We start from the raw sequence: 27,541 nt of genomic DNA, 5'->3' as shown, positions 1-27,541 counted from the left end.
CGTCTTGATCCTGCCCCTTCTTGCTCTACTCCCACTGTGCATATAAAAAAATATTTAAAGCCACTGGCAAAAACAGATGTAAAGAAAAAAACTGAACTGAACATAACATTTTGGAGACGAGGGATGGAACTCTCTAGCTCATTGGTGCTGGTTTTAGTCCTGGCTGTGCTGGTATTATTCCGATGGAAAAGAAGGCCAAGTGGACGTTCTTTGCCCCCAGGGCCGCTGGCACTGCCACTGATTGGAAACTTGCCAATAATAGACAAGCGTGCACCCTTTAAAAGCTTCATGAAGGTAAGAGAGAAGGCGGGACGTTCTGTCTGAATTGTATGTTTTAAATAGAATCATGTGAGACATATCATAATTACAATCTTAAGGATGTTGCAGTGTCCAGGCATCCCAAGTCTCCCTGAAGGTCCGGTTGTCTCCCGCATATTGATAGCGGCTCCCTGATGCCCGCAAATGAGTTAAAATCTATCGGAATCTAGAGCGAGCGAGCAAGAGCGCGCATGGGAGACAGAGACTGCTCCAAAAATCGTGTAGCGCACAGCAGAGAGGGAGAGGGAGCGAGAGACCTTGCGTATGTGTGTGTGTGCGTGTGTGCCTCACCCAAGCGGGTGCGGTAAAGCAGGTTTTATGTTGGACATTTCGTTAGACATCCGATCTTTTCTTCAGCATTTATTGATATGTGATGGCTTAATAGTCGTGGATGATGCTGTATCTCGTATAGGTAACATTGTAAAGCATAATATCAAAAGTGATTTTGACATTAATCGAGGAAGTAATTGTTTTAGGAATTGGAGGTGAAAAAGCCCTTTCAGTTTCAACGATCCCCACTTGCGCACTTCAAGTTAGGGAGTGTCTCAAAAGTGCCAAATCGACAACAAAGTTGTTTAAGTATGTGCATTATTCCACAAAAACACTAAAAACGTGATCCTTTTACATGTAGTTGATGTTAGTAAATATGGGCTTAATCTATTTTTTTTATCTATAGATTAAAAATAGATTAAGCCCATTTTTAACTTTTATATGATTTATATCTGTTATGTAATTAAACTGGATGTCTTTAATGAAATACATCTATTTAACTTTGTGGTTGTATTATGTAAAGACCTCGATTGACCTACAGTGTATTTATACACACATGCAGCATATAATACACAATTTAGATTTGTAAAAAAAAAAAAAAAAAAAATCTATATTACTTCCTGCTCATGTGACCTGATGATGTCACACCACCTGTAATTTATTCACTAACCCTTGTGACACATCATACCAACTTGGATTTTGAAAATCTTATTTTGTCTATTTTTAATGCATTTTTGAAAAATACAAATCTATATAACTTCCTGGTCATGTGACCTGATGATGTCACACCACCTGTAATTTATTTACTAACACTTCAACTATATATATATTTATATATAAATGACTTGTTGATGCAGTGTATATACACAGATTCCTGCTTATTTGACCCAATGACTTAACATAACTTTAAATAGGCTATCCAAAAAAAATTTGTTTAAACACAGTTATCTTACAGTTTGCAATGCATGACTGTATTTCTGAACATTTTTTCCAGATATTCAAAGTTATTTCATTTTCTGTTATGTGACCCGATGATGTTACAACCCCTCTAATATATTTAGGCATATTTCTCACCAATGACTTTCATTTTCTTTTTAGGCTTTTCTAACAGATTTTTGTTATAAGAATGTTCCCATGATGGTAACGTCAAATGAACCAATCATTCATCAACATCTAAACCTCTGTTAGTTCTCAATAAGAACTTATGTAGACGTATGACAGAAATAAAGTCAGTCTGGTTGGTAATAAGTGAAGCTGGTAGTGCTGTTGTTTAATCCTCCTCTGATGAGATCTTGAGAGATTTAATGTCTTTTATCTTCAGTTGATTTCATCTAAGGCTGTGGCTGAAGAAAGTTGTAGTTTGTGTTCTTATTTCTCTTTCTTTCAGTGCTTGTTCACAGCAGGTGTTTGAATGATTGAAAGAATGTTTCAGGAACATCATACTAACCTTTCAATAACATTCTATTAACATTCAGGAAACTGGACATTTTTATGTTCTTGGAATGCTACAAATCGACGTTCCTAGAATGTTTAATTGTTAATCAAAATTAAGTTGAAAGAATGTTTGAGGAACATCATACCTTCAAAAACACGTTCCTCTAACGTCAAGAAAACTGGACATTTTTTACGTTCCCCGAGACAACACTGAATATTTGGAGAACGTTCTTGTAACAAAACTCTGTTAGCTGGAATCACTCTGTCTCCTCTCCACCGATAAGCTGGTGTGTTGTGGGCGTTCTGGCGCAATATGGCTGCCGGTGCATCATCCAGGTGGATGCTGCACATTGGTGGTTTTGATGAGATTACCCCCTTCCACTATATAAATGTAAATGTAATGAATTATCCAACCTTGCACTGGTGTGTCATAGCAAAGTCTGTTTTCTCAACAGTGGAGCAAAACCTATGGGCCTGTGATGACGGTGTACCTTGGGCCTCAAAGAATTGTGGTTCTGGTTGGTTATGATACCGTAAAAGAGGCTCTAGTGGACCAGGCAGATGACTTTGCATCCAGATTCCCCATTCCCTTTCTAAACAGAGTTATGAAAGGCTATGGTACAAGTGATGCTGGTTTACTTTTGTTTTATAAACGCATACTATCAGTTCGAAGTAATTTAGTCTAGATTAAATGTTTGTAGGTCTGATCGTCAGTAATGGTGAACGCTGGCGTCAACTGAGGCGGTTCACTCTCACCACACTGAGGGATTTTGGAATGGGCCGTAAAAGAATGGAACAGTGGATTCAAGAAGAGAGCGAGCATTTGCTGAAGAGTTTTGAAGAAACCAGATGTGAGGAACTGACGAACACGATCCATTTATTATATACTAGGATTTGTATATTTTGACAGTTCCGCGCTAAAAATGATAATGGTAAGGTTTTCTCCTTCAGCTAAACCAGTCGACCCAACCTTCTTCCTGAGCCGGGCTGTGTCCAACGTGATCTGTTCCCTCGTTTTTGGGCAGCGATTTGATTATGATGACAAAAGCTTTCTGCACTTGCTCCAGATCATCTCCAGACTTGTGCGCTTTATCAGCAGCCCTTGGGGCCAGGTAAGCAGTCACTCTCATGCTCTCACATGAATAACACAAGATTGTTGCACAAACTGTTTGTAAGGGTGTGTTCACACTTGTAGTTCGGTCCGCTTGGTCCATTTGGTCCAGACCAAAAAAAAAATCCTTTCAGCGTTCTCGGTCTGGTCCGTATGGCAGCGATCACACATGTTAAAATGAACCGCACTAACAGAGCAATCGCACCAGGATTCGTTTAATCAAACCAAACATGCCAAGTCGAGTTTTGATTGCAAGGGTGTGTTCACACTTGGCATATTTGGTTCGATTGAAACAAACCCTGGTGACGATTGTATGGAGTGAATTTTGTGCCATAATTAAACAAACGAATCCAGCATTTTGCAAACAAACTCGATCTGCTTTGGAAAGGAAAACTCACCTCGCAAACAAACAGAAAGCAATGTGCAAATACAAAGGTAAATTTTAGCGAAAACGCAGCGGTGTAACAAATATGTAATAATTCCTTTTTTTATAATAATTCCTTTTATTTATGGGTGCCTTTCAAGACACTCAAGGACACATTACAAACAGTAAAATACATTAACAATGAATATAAACATGAACAAAAATGTAAATAAAATACACATAGGCTATGTCAATCAGAATAAGATCATCTCAAAAAAAATAATTTAAGACATATAAAAATTGAAAGACTAGAACTATTTCGTATGTCTTGAGGTAAGGTATTCCAAAGACTCGGAGCAGTACAACTAAAAGCTCTACATCCCATGGTGGTCAGACGTACAGATGGTATAACTAGAGTCATAGTAGAAGAAGACCTAAGACGTAAAATTTAAAATTGAATGCGATATCTAACTGGAAGCAAATGGAGTTGCCTTAAAACTGGAGTAATGTGCTCAATGAACGGTGTTCGTGTAATGATCCGGGCTGCTGAATTCTGGACCATTTAAAATTTGTGAAGAAGTTTCTGTGAATCACAATAATTGCAATAGTCAATACGAGATGTAACTAATGCTACATGCATTAGTTACATCTCGTATTGACTATTGCAATTATCCATCGAGGACAGCAGTACTGTTAGCGGAAAGAGATGGTCGAAGACAATTAATATTTCTTAGATGATAATAAGCTGACCGTGTAATGTTATTTACATGTGCCTCAAAAGATAAGGTGCTGTCAAGGACGACACTCAAACTCTTAACCTGAAGGGAAGGAGAAAAGACAATCAATATCAATAGTCAATGTTAAATTATTTTGCTATTTTGATTTAGTGCCTTCTAATAGAATTTCAGTTTTCTCACTGTTTAACTTAAGAAAATTACATGTAAACCATGATTTAAGTTCAGATAAACACAGCAAAAGAGAGGAAGGTGGTAACTTTGAATTGGGCTTTGAAGACATATAGAGCTGGGTGTCAGCAAAACAGTGAAAATTTAAACCAAATTTATGTACAATTTGTCCTAAAGGCAATAGATAAATAATAAACAGAAGAGGGCCCAAAACTGAGCCCTGAGGTACGCCACTAGTAATTTGAGATGCCCGTAATTTAACATTTTTAATTTGAACAAATTTAGTCCGACCCGATAAATAAGATCTAAACCAATCAAGTGAAATACCAGTAATTCCAATGGAAAGCAACCTCTTAACTAAAATACTATGAGAAATGGTGTCGAAAGCTGCACTTAAGTCAAGAATAATTAGTATTGATAAAAGTACAGAATCCACAGCCATCAACAAATCATTAGTGACTTTAATAAGTGCGGTCTCCGTGCTATGAAATGAGCGATAGGCAGACTGAAATTGCTCAAAGAGGTTATTCACTATTAAATTATAATGTACCTGTCGACCAACAATTTTTTCCAATAATTTAGAAAGAAAAGGTAAATTAGAAATGGGTCGAAAATTTTCAGCGTTATTATGATCCACGCCAGGTTTCTTAGGTAAGAGATGAAGTAACAATACCATACTGTAAAATCTAATTAGTTGGGCTTACTTAAAAAAAGCATGCAAACCGATTGCCTTAAAAAAGCAAGTAAAGTGAAATAGGAATAGTATGTGGTACTGACAAATGCTAGTTAGTATAGTTCACTTACACAAGAGTTCTAGTAACTAAAAAAGACCTGTAGAGAGTACTTGATAATTTACTTCAAATAAAATATAATTGTTACCATTGTTTTGCAGGCTGAATGTTGAAGTATGTGTGACTCAAGTATGATCAATTGCAAGATTGTCACAAATATAGAGAGATTATATAAACCTAATTAAAAGTTTTATAATTCATATATTACTTCGCTTTCTTTTAACCCAAATAACTGATTTCGTGTTGCATTCGCTGCATCAATGGGAAGAGAATAACAATAGTACACTCTAAAAAATAAAACATTGGGTCAACAAAAAAAAATATGTTAACGTTTTCCACTAGAATTTTTATGTTAAGACTACTGGCAGAATTACATTAATTCAAAGCGATGTTTTGAGTATGGTGAATTACTTTTTTTGGGCCACAATAAAACGCATTTCTAAGTAACATGAACTTAATCATTTTCAACATGAATGCAAGTAATTAAGTTGATCCAACATAATGTTTTAAGTTAGGTGAAGCAGTTTTTTGGCCACAATAAAACACATTTCTAAGTAACATGAACTTAATAATTAAGTTGATCTCTGCAAGAGTTAAGTTGAGCCCTTTTGATTTGATTTGAAGTTGATTACTCTTTTAAACATACATGTAACATTCATCTTTTAATATATTTCCCTTTCAAAACATTTAAATGAACTGTATTACCATGTCCTTTCTAATACAACGTAAAGCATACATTTTCTTAGAAATCAACCTGTGTACTTATCACTTCAAATCAAACATTCAATTGAAATGTATGGTCACTACACTGTCATTGGACAGGCGCGCACACACTGTTAACGATATCATTAGAGTGTGACAATCTGTCAATAAAAATCAGCCAACACTTTTTTTGTATCTACATTGATCTCATAAATTGCCTCTGTGAAGTTTGAACACAGAAAACATTTCATCACTGGATAGGTTTCGTTCGTCAGCTGAATGTGCGGAACGCTTTTCAGAGAATAAGGCAACGTTATTTTAGTACAATTCACACCCAGCGGTAACTCAGGGAGAAAAAAAATCTCTGAATGCTTAACATGAAACTTCGGACTTCCGACCTATTACCATCGTGTCAATTCTCTATTGATTTTGATGGTAATATGAATTTTGATTAACGTTAATATGCGCGAGGGAGGGAGGGAGAGCAAGACAGTTTGAAGACTGTGAATGCGCGCGCGCGGCCGGTCTCTCTCTCTCTCTCTGCTCGTTCTCTCAGTAACATGCGCGGGCGCCTGTCACAATTGTAAACGATAAAAACGAAATTTGGAAAACTAAAACGGAATTCATAGGGCCCTATAACTCCGACTTGTTTTGAGCAAAGTATCTGAACAAATAGTATAACGTTAGCTATACTCAATCAGTGACAGCTACTAGCTAACTTTACCTCGGCACACAGACTAACGTATAGGCTACTATCAACAACACTGCTCAAATTTCAGAGTAAGGACTTCCAGATTTCGGTATTCGGTTACAGTAGGCTATCACCAACAGAATCCTGAGCGAATGCGAATATGTGTAAGCATAAAATTACTTACGCTTCAGCGAGTTTCAGCTGTGGCCACACTCCTCTGGCCTTAAACATGCGCAAGGAAACTGTGGACCGTTTACACGTCATCAAATTGTTTTTTACATTAACAGAACTTAAAATTAAATTAATTTTTGATTAACTGAAAATGTTAAACTCTGACAAGTCATGATAGTATATTGAATCAATAGGCATAATTTGTGTGTCATCCCAGCTCAATAAAATAACAATTACAAGTAAAAAGTCTAACAGCATCTCAGAACTTGATTTTTTATTTCACAACAATATATTTATTTAAGTAATGACTAAAGGTCCTCTGAATTAGTTTTTAGAGTGTATAATTGAAATTCCAAGTGGCCAACCAAAGGTATCACTTATCGCCATAATGGTGACTAAAAACATTTTTAGGAAAATCATCATCAATTTATGAAGTCAGCTTATGTGATGTTCTCTCAAATTTTTCAGTTGTATTACATTTTCCACATTCAAGATGACTTTGGGAAATGAGTGAATGCAAACAGAGAAAATTAACTGCAGAAGTGGAGGAAATGAGTGAAAAGTCCATTAAGATTTTCCTCGCCTCAAAAACCACACTCAAACCAATCAATTAATCTTAACTTTTTTTTTTTTTTTTGTAAACAAAGCATAGTATGTGAACAGTACAGATTACTAGATTTTTACAATTAAGGTAAGACATTGAGTAAAGTTCACAGTAAAGTTCATCCAAAGTGAATCACTGTTGGATTTTACAGTGCATTATTAAGGGAAGAATGTATGATTTGAGTTATTAAGGAAACAGTCTGAGCTCTCACAGGCGCAGCAACATCCACTATATTCTGCAATTGGTCATTATACTGTGAGATCAATTCATCCAGGCTAAATAGTCCATCTGTGTTCAATAAGTTATCCACTTCATTAGAAAAAACAGATAAATCAATATTCTTAATGTTACAAAATGAGATAATATGACTTTGAACATTCTTTGATACCACTAAATTGGCACTAAAAGACACCAGTTTATGATCAGATATAGACAGGTCTCGTGCAATTCAATTTAAATGTATTATTCCAGTGCAACAAATAAGATCAAGTATGTGACCTTTTGAATGAGTAGGAAAATCAATTAATTGATTCAGTCCAAAGCTGTTAGTCAGTGGTACTTCTCTTATCAATATGGATGTTAAAATCACAGACTACAATCACATTTAGAGAAATAGAACGGCCCTTGGGTGGATAACTCCTGTTTGCCAGATCTGGGCCACAAGCAGGCCATAGCAATGCCACATGTCAGCCAACAGTAAATAAATAAACCACAACTGGACCTTATCTGAGTCACAAAATCTGTGTATAATAAAATATATGGAGTCATCTCAGCCTTAATAAGGCTGTTACTAGCAGAATCACTGAAGACGAGCAGAAACACAAGAGCTATAACTGACTTCCAGCCATAGCCTTAGATGAAATCAACTAAAGATTAAAGAAAATATTAAATCTCTCAAGATCTCAGCAGAGGAGGATTAAACAACTCCACAAACATCATTACCAGTTTCACTTATTACTAACCAGATTCACTTTATTTCTGTTAGACGTCTACAAAACCGAACCAAGCGAACCGAACTACAAGTTAAACTCTAAGCCTCAAACCTCTTAGCTTAGACAATATCGATTATATACACAGTTGCAGCAGGTTTGAACTTTACATGTACTTTTGTCCATTTAACAGACACTTTTATCTAAAGTGATTTGCAATTCATTCAAGATACAAATTTGTTACTATCATGTGCACTTCCAGACCATCAAACCCATAACCTGGCATTGCTAAAGCTATTCTCTAAACCAGTTTCCCAATCCAAGTCCTGGAACAGTCCCATCTCTGCACATTTTGTCTACCTTACACTGTTAACCTTTGCTGTAAAAAAAGGCCAAATTCTGACAATATCATACCATTTTCCATTAAAACAGTAATATACCGTAGAAATAAAAAATAGCCTACCGAAATATACTGTAATAACAATGCTCAAAATCGACACTCAGAGGCTGTTTTCACAATCACACCCTATACCATCATTCACTATTTCCCTACATTAGTTCACTAATATAGTCCCCTTGACAGAGTGAATGAAAAGAAGTCAGTGAATTGAGAAACTGATGAACACCTGATAAGCAGAATCACTGAAGGACAGAGAAACAAGAACAGAAAAAAGAGAAACACAAGAACTACAACTGACTTCCAGCCACCGAGTGTGAAACCAGTTTACAAACCAGTTTACGATTTCTTTCATACATGTACAAAAGTTCTTGTTGAGAATTAACATATATTTAGTTGTTGATATTTTATTGAAAATAATAAAGTTTGTTGTCACCATGATGGAGATCAGTATTTGTTTTAGTTGGTCTCTTGACCCTTGACTTTATAACATTAGCTATCTTTGGCTGCTGTAACAGTGAGTTTATAAAACACGTTTGTTATGACAAGAAAAAGCCAAGAGGAAGATGATCAGGTGTTTTAGGCTGTTGAGATGATGCCATAATCATCCTGGACATTTCTGGTTCTCTGATCACATCCAGTATATAAGCTTCGAATTTATGGGTATTTAATATTTATCGTACATCTGTTAATATACAACATGAAATACAGCAATATTTCTGTAACCAGTTATTCTGAGGGATATTGAAATCATATAGTGCATTAAAACATTTAGAGCTCCTCGTTAACTCAGAGTCAGACACACACAGACATCAACAATCAGCACATGAATCTCAACAATGGTGACAATCAAAAGTTTCATGTCACAATGCATGCTGGGTTCCAGGATAGTAGAAAACTCCCAGCATGCACTGCTGCATTAAAAAATAAAATAAAATAAATAAATAAATAAATATATATTCATTTATAAACAAAATATATATATAAAAAATGTATTTTTTTGGGTCGCCATTGTGCTGAAGAGTAGAGCCTGTGCTTCAGTCCAGGAGAAGATCTACAAACGTTGATGATATGCTGCATGTTGCTTTATTTAACAGACAGTGCCTGTGTAGTTGCTGGTCCAGAGGAAATCTTTTTATGTACAATATTTTTTAGTGGCCTCAAATGAAATAAGTTCACAGTAATACATTGCTTACATTATTAATGCATTATACATTTTAGTTAATACATTTAAATGACAGTTGGTCAATTTAAGGCAGTCGGTTTCTGCAAGTGAAATGAGTTAACTCGAGTTTTAATTTAGTGCATTACAGTAACATATTGTAGATTACAGTAAAGAACTGTACAATTAACAGTAAATTACTGGCAAAAGTGTTGCCAGTATTTTACTGTAAAACTAACAGTGTATCTAACAATACCTAAAATAAGGAGAGTCAAATAAGAGACAGACTGTAGTGTAAATACATTTTTAAAAATGTATTACAACTCAATTTTCTCATTCTCAACAGCTGTGCAACATCTTCCCTCGACTAATGGAGCACTTGCCAGGGAGACATAACACCATGTTAAGAGAGATAGACGACATCAGATCCTTCATTATGAATAAGGTTAAGGAGCATGAGCAGAATTTAGACTTCAATGACCCAAAGGATTTTATTGACTGCTTCCTTAACAGATTCAATCAGGTATCTAATGTTTACAATGATTGTATATCAGTTTTTGTCATTGTCTTTTTGCTGTATGAATATATATATACAGTTGGGAGAACAAGTATTTGATACACTGCTGATTTTGCAGGTTTTCCTACTTACAAAGCATGTAGAGGTCTGCATAGGTCATAGGTACACTTCAACTGTGAGAGACGGAATCTAAAACAAAAATCCAGAAAATCACATTGTATCATTTTTAAATAATTAATTTGTATTTTATTGCATGACATAAGTATTTGAGCACCTACCAACCAGTAAGAATTCCGGCTCTCACAGACCTGTTAGTCTTTCTTTAAGAAGCCCTCCTGTTCTCCACTCATTACCTGTATTAACTGCACCTGTTTGAACTCGTTACCTGTATAAAAGACACTTGTCCACACACTCAATCAAACAGACTCCAACCTCTCCACAATGGCCAAGACCAGAGAGCTGTGTAAGGACATCAGGAATAAAATTGTAGACCTGCACAAGGCTGGGATGGGCTACAGGACAATAGGCAAGCAGCTTGGTGAGAAGGCAACAACTGTTGGCACAATTATTAGAAAATGGAAGAAGTTCAAGATGACGGTCAATCTCCCTCGGTCTGGGGCACCATGCAAGATCTCAGCTCGTGGGGCATCAATGATCATGAGGAAGGTGAGGGATCAGCCCAGAACTACACGGCAGGACCTGGTCAATTACCTGAAGAGAGCTGGGACCACAGTCTCAAAGAAAACCATTAGTAACACACTACGCCGTCATGGATTAAAATCCTGCAGCGCACACAAGGTCCCTCTGCTCAAGCCAGCGCATGTCCAGGCCCGTCTGAAGTTTGCCAATGACCATCTGGATGATCCAGAGGAGGAATGGGAGAAGGTCATGTGGTCTGATGAGACAAAAATAGAGCTTTTTGGTCTAAACTCCACTCGCCGTGTTTGGAGGAAGAAGAAGGATGAGTACAACCCCAAGAACACCATCCCAACCGTGAAGCATGGAGGTGGAAACATCATTCTTTGGGGATGCTTTTCTGCAAAGGGGACAGGACGACTGCACCGTATTGAGGGGAGGATGGATGGGGCCATGTATTACGAGATGTTGGCCAACAACCTCCTTCCCTCAGTAAGAGCATTGAAGATGGGTCGTGGCTGGGTCTTCCAGCATGACAATGACCCGAAACACACAGCCAGGGCAACTAAGGAGTGACTCCGTAAGAAGCATCTCAAGGTCCTGGAGTGGCCTAGCCAGTCTCCAGACCTGAACCCAATAGAAAATCTTTGGAGGGAGCTGAAAGTTCGTATTGCCCAGCGACAGCCCCGAAACCTGAAGGATCTGGAGAAGGTCTGTATGGAGGAGTGGGCCAAAATCCCTGCTGCAGTGTGTGCAAACCTGGTCAAGAACTACAGGAAACGTATGATCTCTGTAATTGCAAACAAAGGTTTCTGTACCAAAAATTAAGTTCTGCTTTTCTGATGTATCAAATACTTAATAAAAATACTCAATAAAATGCAAATTAATTACTTAAAAATCATACAATGTCATTTTTTGGATTTTTGTTTTAGATTCCGTCAGTCACAGTTGAAGTGTACCTATGATAAAAATTACAGACTTCTACATGCTTTGTAAGTGGGAAAACCTGCAAAATCGGCAGTGTATCAAATACTTGTTCTCCCCACTGTGTATATATATATATATATATATATATATATATATATATATATTTAGCGTTTATATACAGCACAAGTGTGTAAATAAATACGAAACAACAATGGAGTGTCAGGTCAATCTTATATTCATAATCACAAAATCAGTTTGAATGTCCGTTGATGAAAAAGTACTACCTTGCTAGCAGGGACTTTCTGAGGGGGAAATGTTTACCAGGAACTTCATTTAGATCCTGGTCCCTGTGGTCGAAACACACAGAGTACAATCCAAAGACCCTAGTTCCTGGGGGAAGTTCCTGCGGAGGAAACGCGGCTAGAAAGACCCTGCTCGCAAGATAGTACTTTTTCAAAGTACATGAAATTTCAGGGGTGGGACTTGGGCGCTGAACATGCTGATTGGATGAGTTCACGCAGAATTTTGATTGGTTGACTACAAGCAGCATTTTATTTCAACCACCATTTTTAAAAGTCTGTTGTGGTGCATGAATAGGTGTTTGCTATTCAAATCAACAATGGAGTTGTTGGAGCAAGTGCTCCAAAAAATACGACCGATAGACAGACGACAAGATTCCGACTTTATTAAGCTCATATGCAGTGGACGAAATCCAGCGGGAACTGGAGAGTCACGCGCAGTCCTACGTCACCGGACTAATTTGCCTAATCTTCACAGTAGTTTAGACTGCAAAGGAAACACAGACAGCAAAAGTTCAAGTTAAATTTCAGTTACCTATTGACTCATTGCAGTGAGATAATTAAGTGAATATGTTAGTGATAATGAGTGTTAGTGATGAACACCTGCTGTCAACAAAGCAGAATCTCTGAAGAAAATAGGAACAACAAGAACAGAAAAAAAAAGAGATGAGCAGAAACACAAGAACTACAACTGACTTCCAGCCAGCACACCTTATTATTACACTTATTACTAACCAGTTTGACTTTATTTCTGTCATACGCCTACCGACGCTCTCATTGAGAATTAACAGATGTTTAGATATTGTTTTTTACAATGTACAAGGCACATTGTAATGGAAAGAGAAAATTAATCGGATGAGTTTGGCTGTGCTGTGATGTAGTTGTAGTTCTTGTGTTTCTGCTTGTCTCTTGTTGTTCCTCTTTCCTTCAGTGATTCTGCTTGTTAACAGCAGGTGTCCATCACTAACTGTTATTTTGTGTTTTTGCATATAAAGATATAGTGGAGATCTGTTAGTGTTTAATGTTCTGTAGGGATTTATAGGGTTTCTGTTGTGTGAGTTTTGTGAGTCACCATTGTGATGAAGAGCCTTTGCTTAAGTCCAAAGAGCCTTTGCTTAAGTCCAGGAGAAGACCAAGAAACATTGATGTTATGCTGCATGTTGCTTTATCTAAAAGGCGGTGACTGTAGTTGTTGATGCAGCAAAAATCTATTAGCTAGTTCTAGTTGCACGTGCATGTGTCCTGTTGTTAGCTAGCAGTTGTTTGCGAGATATTTAAATTAATTTGATGTATCTAGTTTTAATGATTTTGTTTAATTCAGTTAATTTTAGGGTATGTTTACACTAAAACATGAAACTTTTTATGTGTTTTGGCCATTCGTTTACATGACAACAGTGTTTTGGCTGAAAACGCAAAGTTTTGAAAACGGTTTTCAAAGTGCAAGTTTCTGAAAGCAGTCTCCATGTAAACAACAAACAAGCAAATCTCTGAAGACGTTGACGTCATGCACGTGCGTATTACGTGTTCAGTCTATAGTGTTTCATCGCCATCTAATGGCCTGGCACAGAATACAGTGTTTTTAGTCGTTTTCGCGTGAATGGGGATCGTTTTGACAATGATGTTGTCTGTACGTGGAAAACTCAAAGGAAAAACTTCTCAGATTTAAGCACATCGTTGTCGCGTAAACATACTTTAAGAAATACTTTTTTAGTGGATTAAAATTAAATAAGTTTACAATATTAATATGCTCGTATTTTTAGCACATTATAAATATTAGTTTATAACTTAAATGCCAGTTGACCAATTTAAGGCAGTCGTTTTTTATTTTGTATTTGTATTCACTGGACTCCTTAAAGAAATTAAATAATAGGGCCCAGTTTTCACCCACTGTGTTCCCACAATAAAACCATAATGGGGACATTAGTGGGTTCAGTGTGATCACCCATGTGGGCCCCAAAAAGGTTTTGTGTGTAGCCCATCGGCCCCGTCATTAGCACCCATTTGCGACCAAAGTGAGCCCATATAATGAACATCTAAATGGGTCCCACTGAGAGCCCACTATGGACCCATCATGTGCCCCTATGGGCAAACATACATTTGGGTTGCCCAAGCAGGACCCAAGTGACAGTCCATTAAAAACCCACATGGGGACCACATGGACATGTTGGCTGGGATGGCACCAAATTTACATATAATATTATTTATTGAAAAATAATTTTCAAATAAAAAATATTAGCCATTATAAAAGTATAAGAAGTTTACACAATAGTAAATAAACACAAGCAAACAGGTAAAAGTACAAAAACAGCGCTAATTAAGGTACAGGATTTTAGATAAAAATATAAAGTTATTAAAATTAACTTTGCCCTTAACTAAATCCATTTTCTCTAGAACAAGTAATAGATCAATTAGACCAAAGATTGCCCATTTGATATACCCCAAATTAATTATTCCTTATGTTTAAACACTATCTACATAAGCGGAAAATTCCCGAAGGACTGGTCGAAATAAAGCTGTTCTTGACGGTATGAGTGCTGAATGGCGGCTGACGGCCTGGAGATCACATCTCTGGCAACGTCTGGACAAACTGTCACACAGCTATATTTATATATATGTCGCATATTTGAGGTCTAAAAAACTATGTTCTCACCTAATAAACTCTTAAAACTACATTTTGAGACACAGCAACAGTAGAATTTGTAAAATTATGGTGGGTTTGCTCATCCACCATGACACTTGCTGAGAGAAATGCTGCAAGTGGAGTGATACAAATGGCTAAATGGGTGATACTGGTAGAGTATCGTATGGCTGGAAAGGCTCTCTCAGATTCGAGAACCAGAACGAACTGTTGTATAAATAAATAAATATATACAGTATATGTGTGTGTGTGTGTGTGTGTGTGTGTGTGTGTGTGTGTGTGTGTGTGTGTGTGTGTGTGTGTGTGTGTGTGTGTGTGTGAGCACAATAAATTGAAGAACTGTACAGCACAAGTTAACGGTATATAATTTCTGTTCTACTGTTTCTTTGTGTGGTACAACAGGAAAAAGACAATCATGACACAGAATTCCACAAAAATAACTTGATGGCGACTGTTTTAAATCTGTTCTTAGCTGGTACGGAGACCACCAGCACAACTCTCAGATATGCCCTGATGCTGTTGATCAAACACCCCCACATACAGGGTAAGACAAAGGTTACACAATTAATGTCAAACCTAGTGTGATGCTATTATTTGTTGGGGTCTACATTGTCTCACGTAGCCAGATCTTTGAATCATGGCAAAAAGTCTGGGTAGGGTTGCACCTGTCATTCATAAGTTCATACTTTGTAGCCTCACATAGCCAGAACTTTGAGTGATAGCATGGTCTGGGCTCTTTAGCTGCTTCAATTGGCCAGGCACGTATCCAAGCCGGGGTCTCAGGAAGACGTTAGACAAGGCCGGTCCGAATTGTAGCCACGATACGCTGACCGAAAATACTTGCAGGTCCGCCACCCTCTTGAAGGAAGCGGGTGCAGTCAGGAGCGCTGTCTTTAAAGACAGAACTTTAAACTCAACTGACTCTAGAGCAGGGATGTCCAATCCTGCTCCTGGAGGGCCACTGTCCTGCAGAGTTTAGCTCCAACCCCAATTAAACACACCTGAACCAGATAATCAAGGTAATCAAGGATAATCAAGGCATTCTAGAAACTTCCAGGTAGGTGTGTTGAGGCAGGCTAAAGCTAAACTCTGCAGGACAGTGGCCCTCCAGGACTGAGTTTGGACACCCCTGCTCTAGGCTCAAAGGGAGCTCTCACCCTGATGGTTGAAGTGTTGTCCGTCCGGACCAGTTCATGCTTGACTTTGGTAAAGACCTGGGGAGACATGGACAGCCCGAAGGGGAGGACCTTGAACTGATATGCTCGACCCTCAAACGCAAAGCGAAGAAAGGGACTGTGTCGAAGGGAGACTTGAGACATGAAAGTACGCATCCTTCTGGTCGATTGAGAAACACGTGGACGGAATGACATCTTGAAAAAGATGCCGAACGCCCGTGCTGCTCTTTTAGGGAAACTGCTCTTTTAGCTTAAGCACCCAGGGATGAATTCTGCGCTCTCTTTGCCCAGCGCGCTGAACCATCGCTGGAATGCAGCTTCACACCAGCCGAGTAGAACCCACGACGAGCTGAAAGGAAAGACAACAGTAGCAATAACAATTGCTGTTTTCGGAGGAGAACTCCTAATAGCAATGACAATTACTGTTTTGCTCTCTCAACTTTCTTTGAAAATTTGTACTCTTCTGTGAAGAAAAATGAAAAATGAGTGATCACTTGACAACCGCTTGGCTCCGAATCAAAATATGAATGAAGTGAGTGTGCCGGTCCTATTTATACCCGTATGTCTGGGTGGGTGTGACTCATCACACTGGCCAATGTCCATTGGCTCATTTTGTTACCACTTGGAGGTGATTGGGCTCCCAGGCGAGACCCCATTACGTCAGTATCGACGTAACGTCGAAAGTGACTGACTGAATGGGCACAGATTGGGGTGCAAACATATGTCATTCACTCAAGACTGACGTAAAAGTTAAAGCAAATTGTTAGCGACCGTGCTCACGATCAAAGGCATAATAAGACGAAGGCGACAGGAAATCCCAGTTGAGGTGAATTGAAAATACTGAAAATAAGCGGAAACACAACCTGCTTGACTCTGACTAACTATATAAAAGGTCCGTGTTACCGCGTTAGGTTTTCCCCCGTGCTCCCCTGCATATCCACTACACATAATGAGCAAATACACATCGTATCCTCACATATCTTAAACACATTATACACAATACATCCAAACATTCACAAACATTGCACAAGTCCGAGTATGCATGATATCAGTGTCAGTAAACAAACCGTGTTAATGCTGCGACAATATATTTGTGTGTTAGATATGGAGTACGTGCATACAGTCCATTCATGATCACGGGGTTGATCCGACACACAAATAATGGCACAACAATCTGCACAAAAAAACAAGTTACATGGAGATGCCTGTAAAGTGTGTTTCCAGAATTTTTATATATATATTGCTACAAAAGAAGCAGGAACTGGCAAACTGGTTCAACATAGTCTAATCACTAAATAAAACAAATAATAAAATGAACTGAATCAGAAGCCAACTTACAGCACAGGCCTGGTTTTCTCTCGCCCTTCACTGTTGTTTCTCCGCTTTATATTCTTCCGGAGCTCCTCTGTGGGACGGGACTTGAAACAGCTGTGTCGGCGTTTTCTTTCTTTTTTCTTTTGTATTTTTCACTGCCATTTTTTTTTTTTTTTTTACACAATACAAAAATAAAGAAAGTAAACTAAGTGATACATTAAAATAATAATAATATAAGGATAAAAGAAATTAAAATAATAATAATAAAAAAATTTTTTACAATTTGGGGGAGGATAAATGTATCCTCAATGATCCAACTCTACACTGAAGGGTGTTAATTGTAAGTTCTTAGTCCATGGTAGAGTAAGCATACTAGTTTCCAATGTGATAGTGGAGAGGTATGCAAAGAAGATTACAATGATATTTTTCATTCAAGAGGTAAGGGTCATTTGTTCTATACTTCCACAGAGTCTGGCTGTATTTGTACATATTCGTCCCACTTGGTCCAGAATTTCATAAACACATTTTTTCTGAAGACGAAGGGAAAAAGTAATCCTTTCCATAACATATATACCATTTACTATGTCTATCCACTCTTGTATTGTGGGGGGTTCAGGAAGCAACTGTAACAGTCACCAGCTGGAGTGCCCTTGAGAGCCACCAGAGGGCACTCCACACCAGACTATTATCACTCCCTCACAAACTACATTTCCCATAACTCACTGCCCGGACTCATCATCACTGATTGCATTCACCTGTGTCTCATTACCCTGTTAGTCTCAGCCTATTTATACCATGTTCACTCATTCACTGACTGTGAAGTTTTGTATGTTGTTGCACTGCATTTCTGAATGTTTTCCCTGGTTTCATGTCTCTTGGTTTTTGGATTTTTTTGCCTGTTCCGTGGATTACTCTTTCACCTCTGACCCCTGCCTGTTTCGTTCATTTGTTTGTTTGTACGGCTACCTGTGTTTTGACCTATTTCCTATATATTGGATTACATGTCTGGATTGCCCCTTAATTAAAGCTGCATTTGGATCTCAACCTTCGTGTCTCGGAGCAGTTCGTAACAGCAACCAACACCTAGTGAGCGCTTTTTTACCAGCAGATGTTAAAATGCCAAATAAATATTCATCCTGCCATTTTGCCTGGAAATCCGCATTTCCTAAAAATAATGTGGAAGGGCAGGGCAGTGTTAAGTATGCTTTCCACTGCTTTATGAAGCTCTGCCCAGAAAGGTTTTATCACTGGACACTCCCAGAATATATGCCAGTGATTGGCTTCCCAAAACCCACACTGTCTCCAACATTTGTTTTTTCTTTTTTTTCTCAACTTTATTCTTTCTTTCTGAGGCCTTTGTAAAATTTAGATGTGACACCTTTATTTAAATCATCTTGGTAGGCACCTGTAAATATCCTCAATATTGTGTCATCAAAGTCTGTTTTATTTTTAACATTATGTTCAAAATGATTACGTATTTGAAGATATCTATAAAAATAAAATTTATCAAGGCAATATTCTTTCTTTAAGTTTTCAAAGTCTTTTAAGTTTCCCTTTTCTGTAAGTGAATAAAATGTTGTTGTTCTTTTTAAAACCCAGGACTTGAATCTATGGTCCATTCTATTAGGTTTGAATTCAGGATCATAGGCACATCATTGAATTATTTGTAGTTTATGGTCAAGTTTATATTCTTCTCTTATCATATTCCAACATTTTTTATTGGGCTTTAAATCATGGGTTTTACACCTTATCTATAAATCTTCCCACGTTTTTTATGTGTTAATACCGGCTGAATTGGGGGATCATTCATTATTGAGAGTTCAATATCTTTCCACCTAGCATGATATGTTAGATTGCATATGTTAATTAAAGGTTTACTCTGGGCTGCATAGAAATAATACTTAAAATGATGTAATGCCATTCCTTATTCCTCTGTTGAAAGCTGTAATGTTTTCAATTTAACCCTGGGTTTTTTCCCTGGCCAAACAATCTGGAAATTATCTTATTTAATTCAGACCATTGTTTTGAGGAAATTTCTACAGGAAGTGCTTGAAATAAATAGAGATATCGTGGAAGGATGTTCAATTTTACGGAATCAGTTATATGACTGAGGCCAAGGACTGTGTATATCACTTTTAACTTTTGTTAAGAGTGGGTCAAAATTGATCTCTGACAGTGTTGGGATTTCTTTCGGTGAATATATTCCTAAATATTTCAGTGAGTTCTGATCCCAATTAAGGTGGAATTTCTCTCTAATGTGTTTTGGAGGTGTATAATTAAAAGTCAAAGTGTGCGTTTTTTGTATGTTTAGTTTGTATCCTGCATATCTACCAAATTTTTCTAGAAGGTTCATTAATTCAGGAAATTAGTTATTGGGTTTACTTAAATAAATCAAAATATCATCAGCGTATAATGCCAATTTATGGTCTTCTCCATTTATGCAGATACTTTGATGTTTTCAGTCTGCCTTATCCATTGTGCGTGAGGCTCTATATAGAGTGCAAAGAGTAACAGTGAAATTGGACACCCCTGTCTTGATCCACGTTCTAATATAGGCTAATGGTGTCTGTAAGATACCCATTTATTTTTATCCTGGCTGATGGTTTACTATAAAGTGTACGGATGCCTCTAACAAAATTTTCATGAGTGCCAAATCTTTCAAGAACCTTATAGGCCAACTCACAGAGTCAAAAGCTTTCTCAGCATCTAAAATAATTAAAAGGGTTTCAAGTTTATCCTGTTGAATTTGATTTAGTATGTGTAGTAGGGTTGCCACCCTTGCCTTAAAATACGTAATCGTCCCGTATTTACAAGTAAAATGATGCGTCCCGTATTTTACATAGGCCCACACATAGTTGAATAAAAACATAAGGATTTTGCAGTGTGGAGGATACTAATAGTATATATACATAAATCAATTTCACAATAAGTAGTAGAGAAGCTCATTTTCGTGTGATTGCATTTTTGTGAACATGCGCTGTAAACCTGCAAAAAAAATGTAACCCCTTGTGCGCTGTTCAGGGTCTTTTTGACCCCAAATGACGTTTGCTGAAATAAAAAAAATTCTCTTTGTCCAAAGGTTTGAGACTTTGGTTGGTCAACACTTTCAACACTTTCTAGATCTACAAAAATAAATTAATAAATTAATAATAATAATAATTGGAATGATATCTGTTTTTTATGTTAGTAAAAAAGTCACACTTGTGCTATTTGCTAAAAAAAATTATTTATTTTTACACAAATGTAATTTTATTACTCAGTTTATTAATGTTTTTATTTCACAGTTGTGCAGTTTGGGGAGGATTTAATCTTTTTATTTATTTATATAAATAAATGTAAACAATATTTTTTTTTTTATGCAAAAACAGCTTTTTATGTCAAATTCTCTTTATAAAAGACCCACATTTCTAACTTTCATTCATGGAGATAACATGGATCATTTGACATGGTTTAGTGTAAGATTAAGATGGGTGTACCTTATTTTGCCACACTGATGTGCAACCCTAATGTGTAGTGACCGCCTGATGTTATCATGGGTTTGTCTTTAAGAAATAAACCCAGTCTGATCGTTATGTATAAGTTGGGGGAGAATTTTTACCAGTCTTTTGGCAAGGATGCCTGTGTGTAATTTGTAATCAACGTTCAGCACCGAAATTGGTCTAAATGAACTGCTTTCCAATTTATCTTTTCCCTCTTGAGATCACTGCCTCAGTCCATGATGGAGGCATTTTGGCCTGCATTAAAGATGTATTGCAAGCCCAAAGGAGGCTTGGTATTAATTCAGGTCGGACGGCCTTATACCACTATCCGGGCCGGGAGACATATTGGCCTTGAGCCCAGAGATGGCGCTATTTAACTCTGTCTGAGTTATTGCAGCTGTTAATGTTTGATTGTGTTCCTCTGATAAAACTGGCAAATTGAGGGAATCAAGGAGTTTTCCGATCTGTTGCTTATTTCTCCCCTTATTTTGTATCCGCTTGTTGTTTTTGCAGTTTCCTTGCCAGAATTTGATTTGATTTGGAGTCTTATTCATTATTTCTGTTTTGTAAATACCATCTTCCTTTCAGTTTCCTGTGAATACAATATATTTATTTAATTTATAATTTTCTTTATTTTAGTCATCAGATTTGTTTTTTGTTCCTTTTTAATGTTGGGTCTCAAGATCTTTTAGTTCATTATTGCGATTCATTAGTCTTAATTGCTTCAATTTCTTTTCATAGGCACAAAATGATATAACTCTCCCCCTAATGACTGCTTTTAATTCACCCAAAAATGTAAATTCTGTCAGTAATTACTCACTCTCATGTTGTTCCAATTCCGTAAGACTTCAATATAATATTGCTAGATCTCATGCTGCAGAAACACAGGGATTGTGATGTGAAAATATTAATGGATCAACACAATTGTTAGATTCTAAAGACATCAGTGAAACAGGTTATTTCATGATGATTATAAAACCATCAACAGGTAACCATCATCACCTGATCTCGTTTCACTTGTGCTTTCTTTGCTGCTGCAAATGTGTTTGACAAACACACTGTCACAGCAGCCAATAAAAGACAAAAAATATAATAAGAGTTAAGAGCCCAACTAATGGAAACACTAATCACTGTTATGGTGACTTCAAATTAAACACATTAGAGTTAAACACCTGTTAATTCTCAAAAAAACCTTTTGTAGACATCTGACAGAAATAAAGTCAGTCTGATTAGTAATAAGTGAAGCTAATGCTGTTTGTGGAGTTGTTTAATCCTCCTCTGCTGAGATCTTCAGAGATTTAATGTCTTCTTTTCTCTTCAGTTGATTTCATCGAAGGCTGTGGCTGAAGTCAGTTGTAGTTCTTGTGTTTCTGCTTGTCTCTTTTTCTGTTCTCTTCTTTCCTTCAGTGGTTCTGCTTGTTAACAGGCTTATTAAGGCTGCAATGACTCCATATTTAATATACACAGACTTTGTGGCTCAGATAAGGTCCCGTTCTGGTTTATTTCTTTGCTCTTGGCTGACATGTGGCATTGCTATGGCCTAGTTGTGGCCCAGATCTGGCAAACAGGAGTGATCCACCCAAGGGCCGTCATTCCACGCTGCATGTGGGCCAGATCATCTTTCCACATGTGCCAGATGTGGGCCGGATCTGGGCCGAAACAATGTTGCTATCTGGGAATTAAGAGGGGAAAAAAAAGTGTTTTTTTCCGTGTTTGATCTTTACAAAAACGTTTTTTATTGTGTTGCTTTAGGGCAAATGCAAAGGGAGATTGACAGAGTTATTGGAAGGAACAGGGTCCCTACAATGGAAGACAGGAAGTCCCTCCCCTTTACTGATGCTGTGATTCATGAAGTACAACGTTTTCTGGATATTGTCCCACTAAATATTCCCCATTATGCCATGAAAGACATCACATTCAGAGGTTATGTAATTCCAAAGGTAACGATTAATCACACAATACTCAGCTGTTTATTTTATTGTATAGCTGTTGAGTATTGTTGAGTTTGGAAATATTCATATAATTTTAAATAAGCTTTCATTCTTTCAGGATACAGTGATCATTCCCCTGCTGCACTCTGTCCTCAGGGATGAGGTACAGTGGGAAACCCCTTGGACATTTAACCCAGAGCACTTTCTGGATGCCAACGGCAACTTTAAAAAGAATCCAGCCTTTATCCCCTTTTCTGCAGGTAAACTCTGGACTGTCTACAATCTCACACCAAACAAAAGTTTTAAAGTTGTTCATTTAAAAAATAAAATCACATATTGTGAAGATGGTTAAATGTCTTTTTAATTTTAACATAAAAAAGGCATTATTAAAATTTGTTCTTTTGAAAATCAGTCCTTAAAATCAAGCATGAGTCAAATAATGTTTAACCCAGACCTATAGCAGTATAGAATAGCTCCAGATGTACACAAAGTTTCTTCACGCAGTTTAACTTTATATGAAGTAACTCTAAATTAAGCTGCTTGTTTCGAAAATTACTTCAGTCAATGTGGCTAATTCTTGTTCAACACTTGTTCAAGTTCAACAAGCTTGAATCCGATGTGACATTGTAATAGGAACCAAGTAATGGGCACCAAAAAAAATGTCTGGCCCAATTAAACAGAGGCAGAGTGAATAAAAAAAGTTAAGTATAAATGACTATTTATCCAAACGTGCAAAATCATGAAAAATCCTAACCCAAATATATAACATTAATGGAAAAATTAAACAAAAAGGGAAGAATCTTATCCAAATTAGATTTAAAAGCAATAATGGCAAATGCTAATTTTCCAAAAAATATCTTCTGCAAAAAGAACAAAAAGAAAATCAAAAAAGACAAATCAACAAATCACACTCTCCACTGAAGCAACCAACACAGACTAACTCCATTAAACACTAGACGAGCACATTTATACTGGCGGCCAGCACCATTATCCCATGAGGAGGGACAAACTCACATTCAACACTTTACACATTTTCTCATAAATATAGAGTCTAGAAGAAACATTTTGTCATACTGTTCAAAATAGATCATCTACTCTCTTATGCAACAGTTGATATAATTTACAATACACTGAACATGAAATAACAAAAGCAACTGCTCAGCGTTGTCCCTGAAACACCCATCCTCAATTAAAATATTGGTTTGGTTTTGTCAACTCGAAACTAATCCTGTAACCCTGAGTTTGTTCAACTAGCATCATGGTACAGGCCCCAGGTATTTCATTCACTCATTTCGTTCGATAATCATAATAACCTCTTATGTCAGTAAACAGTCTCTCTGTGTGTGTGAGTGCATTTATTAACTCAAGTCCATGTTAAATGTGCGGTCAATCTGTGACCGTCACAGACATCCACACATATACCATGCCTCACGCAAAACTCTAGACAGCATTTATTGAGCAATGCAATGAAAACAGCTGAAGGATAACTGAACTTGTAACTTAAATTGGAGCGATATGATAGGCATTGTATTCCTAAGTAGATCAGATACTGAGAATCAACTGGTGAAGCTTAGCTGATGTGGCCTGTCTGACGGACGCAATATTCTTAACAATATGCTAAACACTTAAATGCTAAACTAAATATTTTTATATAAAATAAATGCTAAGTAATTATTTATAAATAAAAAAAAATTTATTTCGAGTTATTTCTTTTTTTTTCTTCTTTTTTTTTAGCACAACTGCCTGTTAGAAAAGGTTTTTGTGACATGTCACAAGTTCATCTCTTCTGCATTCTATCTCTGCAGGTAAACGCGCTTGTGTGGGTGAGTCTCTGGCTCGTATGGAGCTCTTTCTGTTCATCGTGTCTCTGCTTCAGAAGTTCAGCTTCAGTAGTCCAAAGGGTCCAGATGGCATAGACCCCCGTCCTGAACTCAGCAGCTTTACCAACATGCCTCGATTCTATGAGCTCATTGCCTCCCCCCGCTGAACAAAGAAACATGACCATAATTCATAATTACAAGTTCTTTGAAGCTGGATCAGTTTAGATTTGTATATAATTTGTTTAGATCTTTTATTGAAGAAATTTAGAAAATACACCATTATTTCCAAATTTTCAGCGAAATAGTTACAGTGAAAACTGAAAAATTGGTATTAATGAAAAATGTGTCAGCATGCTGTGAGCAATGTTCTCGTTCTTATTTCAGAATCTACAGGTTTATTTGAGAGTTGTTGTGAAGAGATTGAGGGAAAGTATTTTTTCTGATTCTTATATATGTGTGTTACTTGCTCCTGGGTGTCAGTCAAATGCTCCATTAATAAATAGCTCAGCAGTCTGCAGTCAACACCAGGATGAATTACTAGAAAGGGCATTTGGAATATAAAAGGGAGCACATTTGTCAATTTACTCTAACATGTACTGTAACATTGCTGAGATTCTGATTGTTTTTCATCAACAACATCACCAAATCACCAAATAAAAATGTATCATATGAAAAATAAATATCACAGACAATTTTGTGTATGTTTGAATTACGTAAAAATGAATATGAAGTCAATAATAAAATTTAAAAATTTAAAAAAAATCAAGGGTGGTTCACCCAAAAATAAAAAATCTGTCCTTTATTCACCCTCATGTCGTTCCAAACCTGTAAGACTTTCATTCATCTTAAGAACAAAAATAAAGATGTTTTTAATGAAATCTGTGAGTTTTCTGTACCTCCCTTGACAGTCCATGCAACTACCACTTTGATGCTTCAAAAAGTTCATAAAGAGATTGTAAAATAAATCCATATGAATTGAGCGGTTTATTCCAAACTGTCTGAAGAGACACGATTGCTTTATATGATGAACAGAATTAATTTAGGCTTTTATTCACATATAAACATTGATCAATGCACACATCAGTTATGGTAAATGGAAGCTCAAGCATGCTTGCTTGACGTGCAAGAACCAATGGGGTTCATTCTCGAGTATCTGGGTTTGAGCTTCCGCAAGAACCAATGAGGTTTGTTCTCACTTGTCAAGCATGTACAGTTGAACTTCTGTTTATGTTCACTGACTAAGGTTGATATGTGATTAAAAGCCCCAATCTGTTCATCATATAATGCCCAGAAAGGCCATGGCGACGGCAGAGCAACGACTGAACAAGGCGGAGCCAGAGGGACGAGAAAGCCTGGTGAAGTCATAGGGACGATGGTCCCAGGTGGAGCTGAGGGAGTGAGTAACCAAGGTGGAGCCAACTGGTCAACTTGGAGGTTCTAGGCAGACCTAGAGGGTCAACACTCCAGGGCAGAGTAAGGAGCTAGCAAAGAGAGGGCCAAAAAAACTGGGTAGCACAGGCAGGGGTTTACAAAACAGCCTCCTTGGCGAATACAGGGCAGAAAGAGAGTTTAAAAGTGGCCACCTTGGCTGACATGGGACAGGCAAATAATTCAGGAACTGCCTCCTTGGTAGACGGTAGAGGGTAGAGGGTAGAGGGTAGAGGAGTGGGAGTGGGAGTGGGAGTGGGAGTGGGAGTGGGAGGCAGGGTGGGAACATCACAGACAATTCTAACTCAATGCAGGGTGACGAAACAGTCATGGTGCTCTGCGATAAAACAGGCATGAAGTTGGGCTACTAAACAGGCATGGCGTTTATTCTTGCAAACTCCACATCAAGGGGTTCAGAGTCAGCACACTCACATCAGCCTTGGCAGTAGGGTCTGAGCTCCACTCCATTCCCTCATATTCTACCAACACGTCCACTGGAATGGATAATGTTGTCGGGCTTACACTGTTAACCCTTGCTGTAAAAAAAAAATGGCCAAATTCTGACAGTATCATACCATTTTCCATTAAAACAATAATATACCGTAGAAAACAATGCATTCTGGGTGATATTTGTCCTTTTCGAAAAAATAGCCTACAGAAATATACTGTGAATTAGCACCACTCAAAGTCGACACTCAGAGGCTGTGTTCCAAATCACACCCTATAGCCTCATTCACTATTTCCCTACATTAGTTCACTAATATAGTCCCCTTGAATGAAAAGAAGTGAGTGAATTAAGACACTGATGAACACCTGATAAGCAAAATCACTGAACGACAGAGAAACTTCCAGCCACACTGAGTGTTAAAACAGTTTACAAACCAGTTTAACATTATTTCTTTCATACATGTACAAAAGTTATTGTTGAGAATCAACAGATATTTAGTTATTGACGCTTTATTGAATATAATAAAGTTTGTAGTCACCATGATGGAGATCAGTATTTGCTGTAGTTGGTCTCTTGACACTTAACTCCTTGGCATTAGTTTTTCTCTGGCTGCTGTAACTGAGTTTATAAAACATTATACAATTTTCTAAAATTGTTATGGCAAGAAAAAGTCAAGAATAAGATGATCAGGTGTTTTTGGCTGTTGTGATGATGCCATTATCGTTTTGGACATGTATGATCTCATCCTGTGTATAAGCTTTGAATTTATGGTTTCTTAAAATGTATCATATCTCTGTAATCAACAACATAAAATGCAATGGGTGTATAATCAGTCATTCTGAAGGATAATTAAATCACATAGTGCATTAAAACAGTTTGAACTCCTATTTGTCTTAATCACACACATACATCAACAATCAGCACATGAATCTCATCAATGGTGACAATCAAAAGTTTCATGTAGCAATGCATGTTGGGTTCCATGATAGTATAAAACTCCCAGCATGCACTGCTGCATGAATAAATAAATAAAACAATTATTACCACCATTGTTGAGATTCATGTGCTAATTTTTGACAT

General features: G+C 37.3%; 1 protein-coding gene across 1 annotated transcript; it reads left to right on the top strand.

The window, feature by feature from the left end:
* Positions 1–123: 123 nt before the first annotated feature.
* Positions 124–25,497, top strand: LOC311297496 (cytochrome P450 2G1-like; the record flags this gene model as incomplete). Its single annotated transcript, XM_084419811.1, has 9 exons — positions 124–294; positions 2,478–2,640; positions 2,724–2,873; positions 2,974–3,134; positions 10,196–10,372; positions 15,269–15,410; positions 22,587–22,774; positions 22,884–23,025; positions 24,571–25,497. The coding sequence occupies 9 exons, from the start codon at positions 124–126 to the stop codon at positions 24,750–24,752; spliced, it is 1,476 nt and encodes a 491-aa protein (XP_084275937.1). The 3' UTR covers positions 24,753–25,497.
* Between the last annotated feature and the right edge of the window lie 2,044 nt (positions 25,498–27,541).

The sequence above is a fragment of the Rutilus rutilus genome (assembly GCF_951802725.1).
Source record: "Rutilus rutilus genome assembly, chromosome: 9".
Lineage (NCBI taxonomy): Eukaryota > Metazoa > Chordata > Actinopteri > Cypriniformes > Leuciscidae > Rutilus > Rutilus rutilus.
This window is presented reverse-complemented; position numbering and strand designations above follow the sequence as displayed.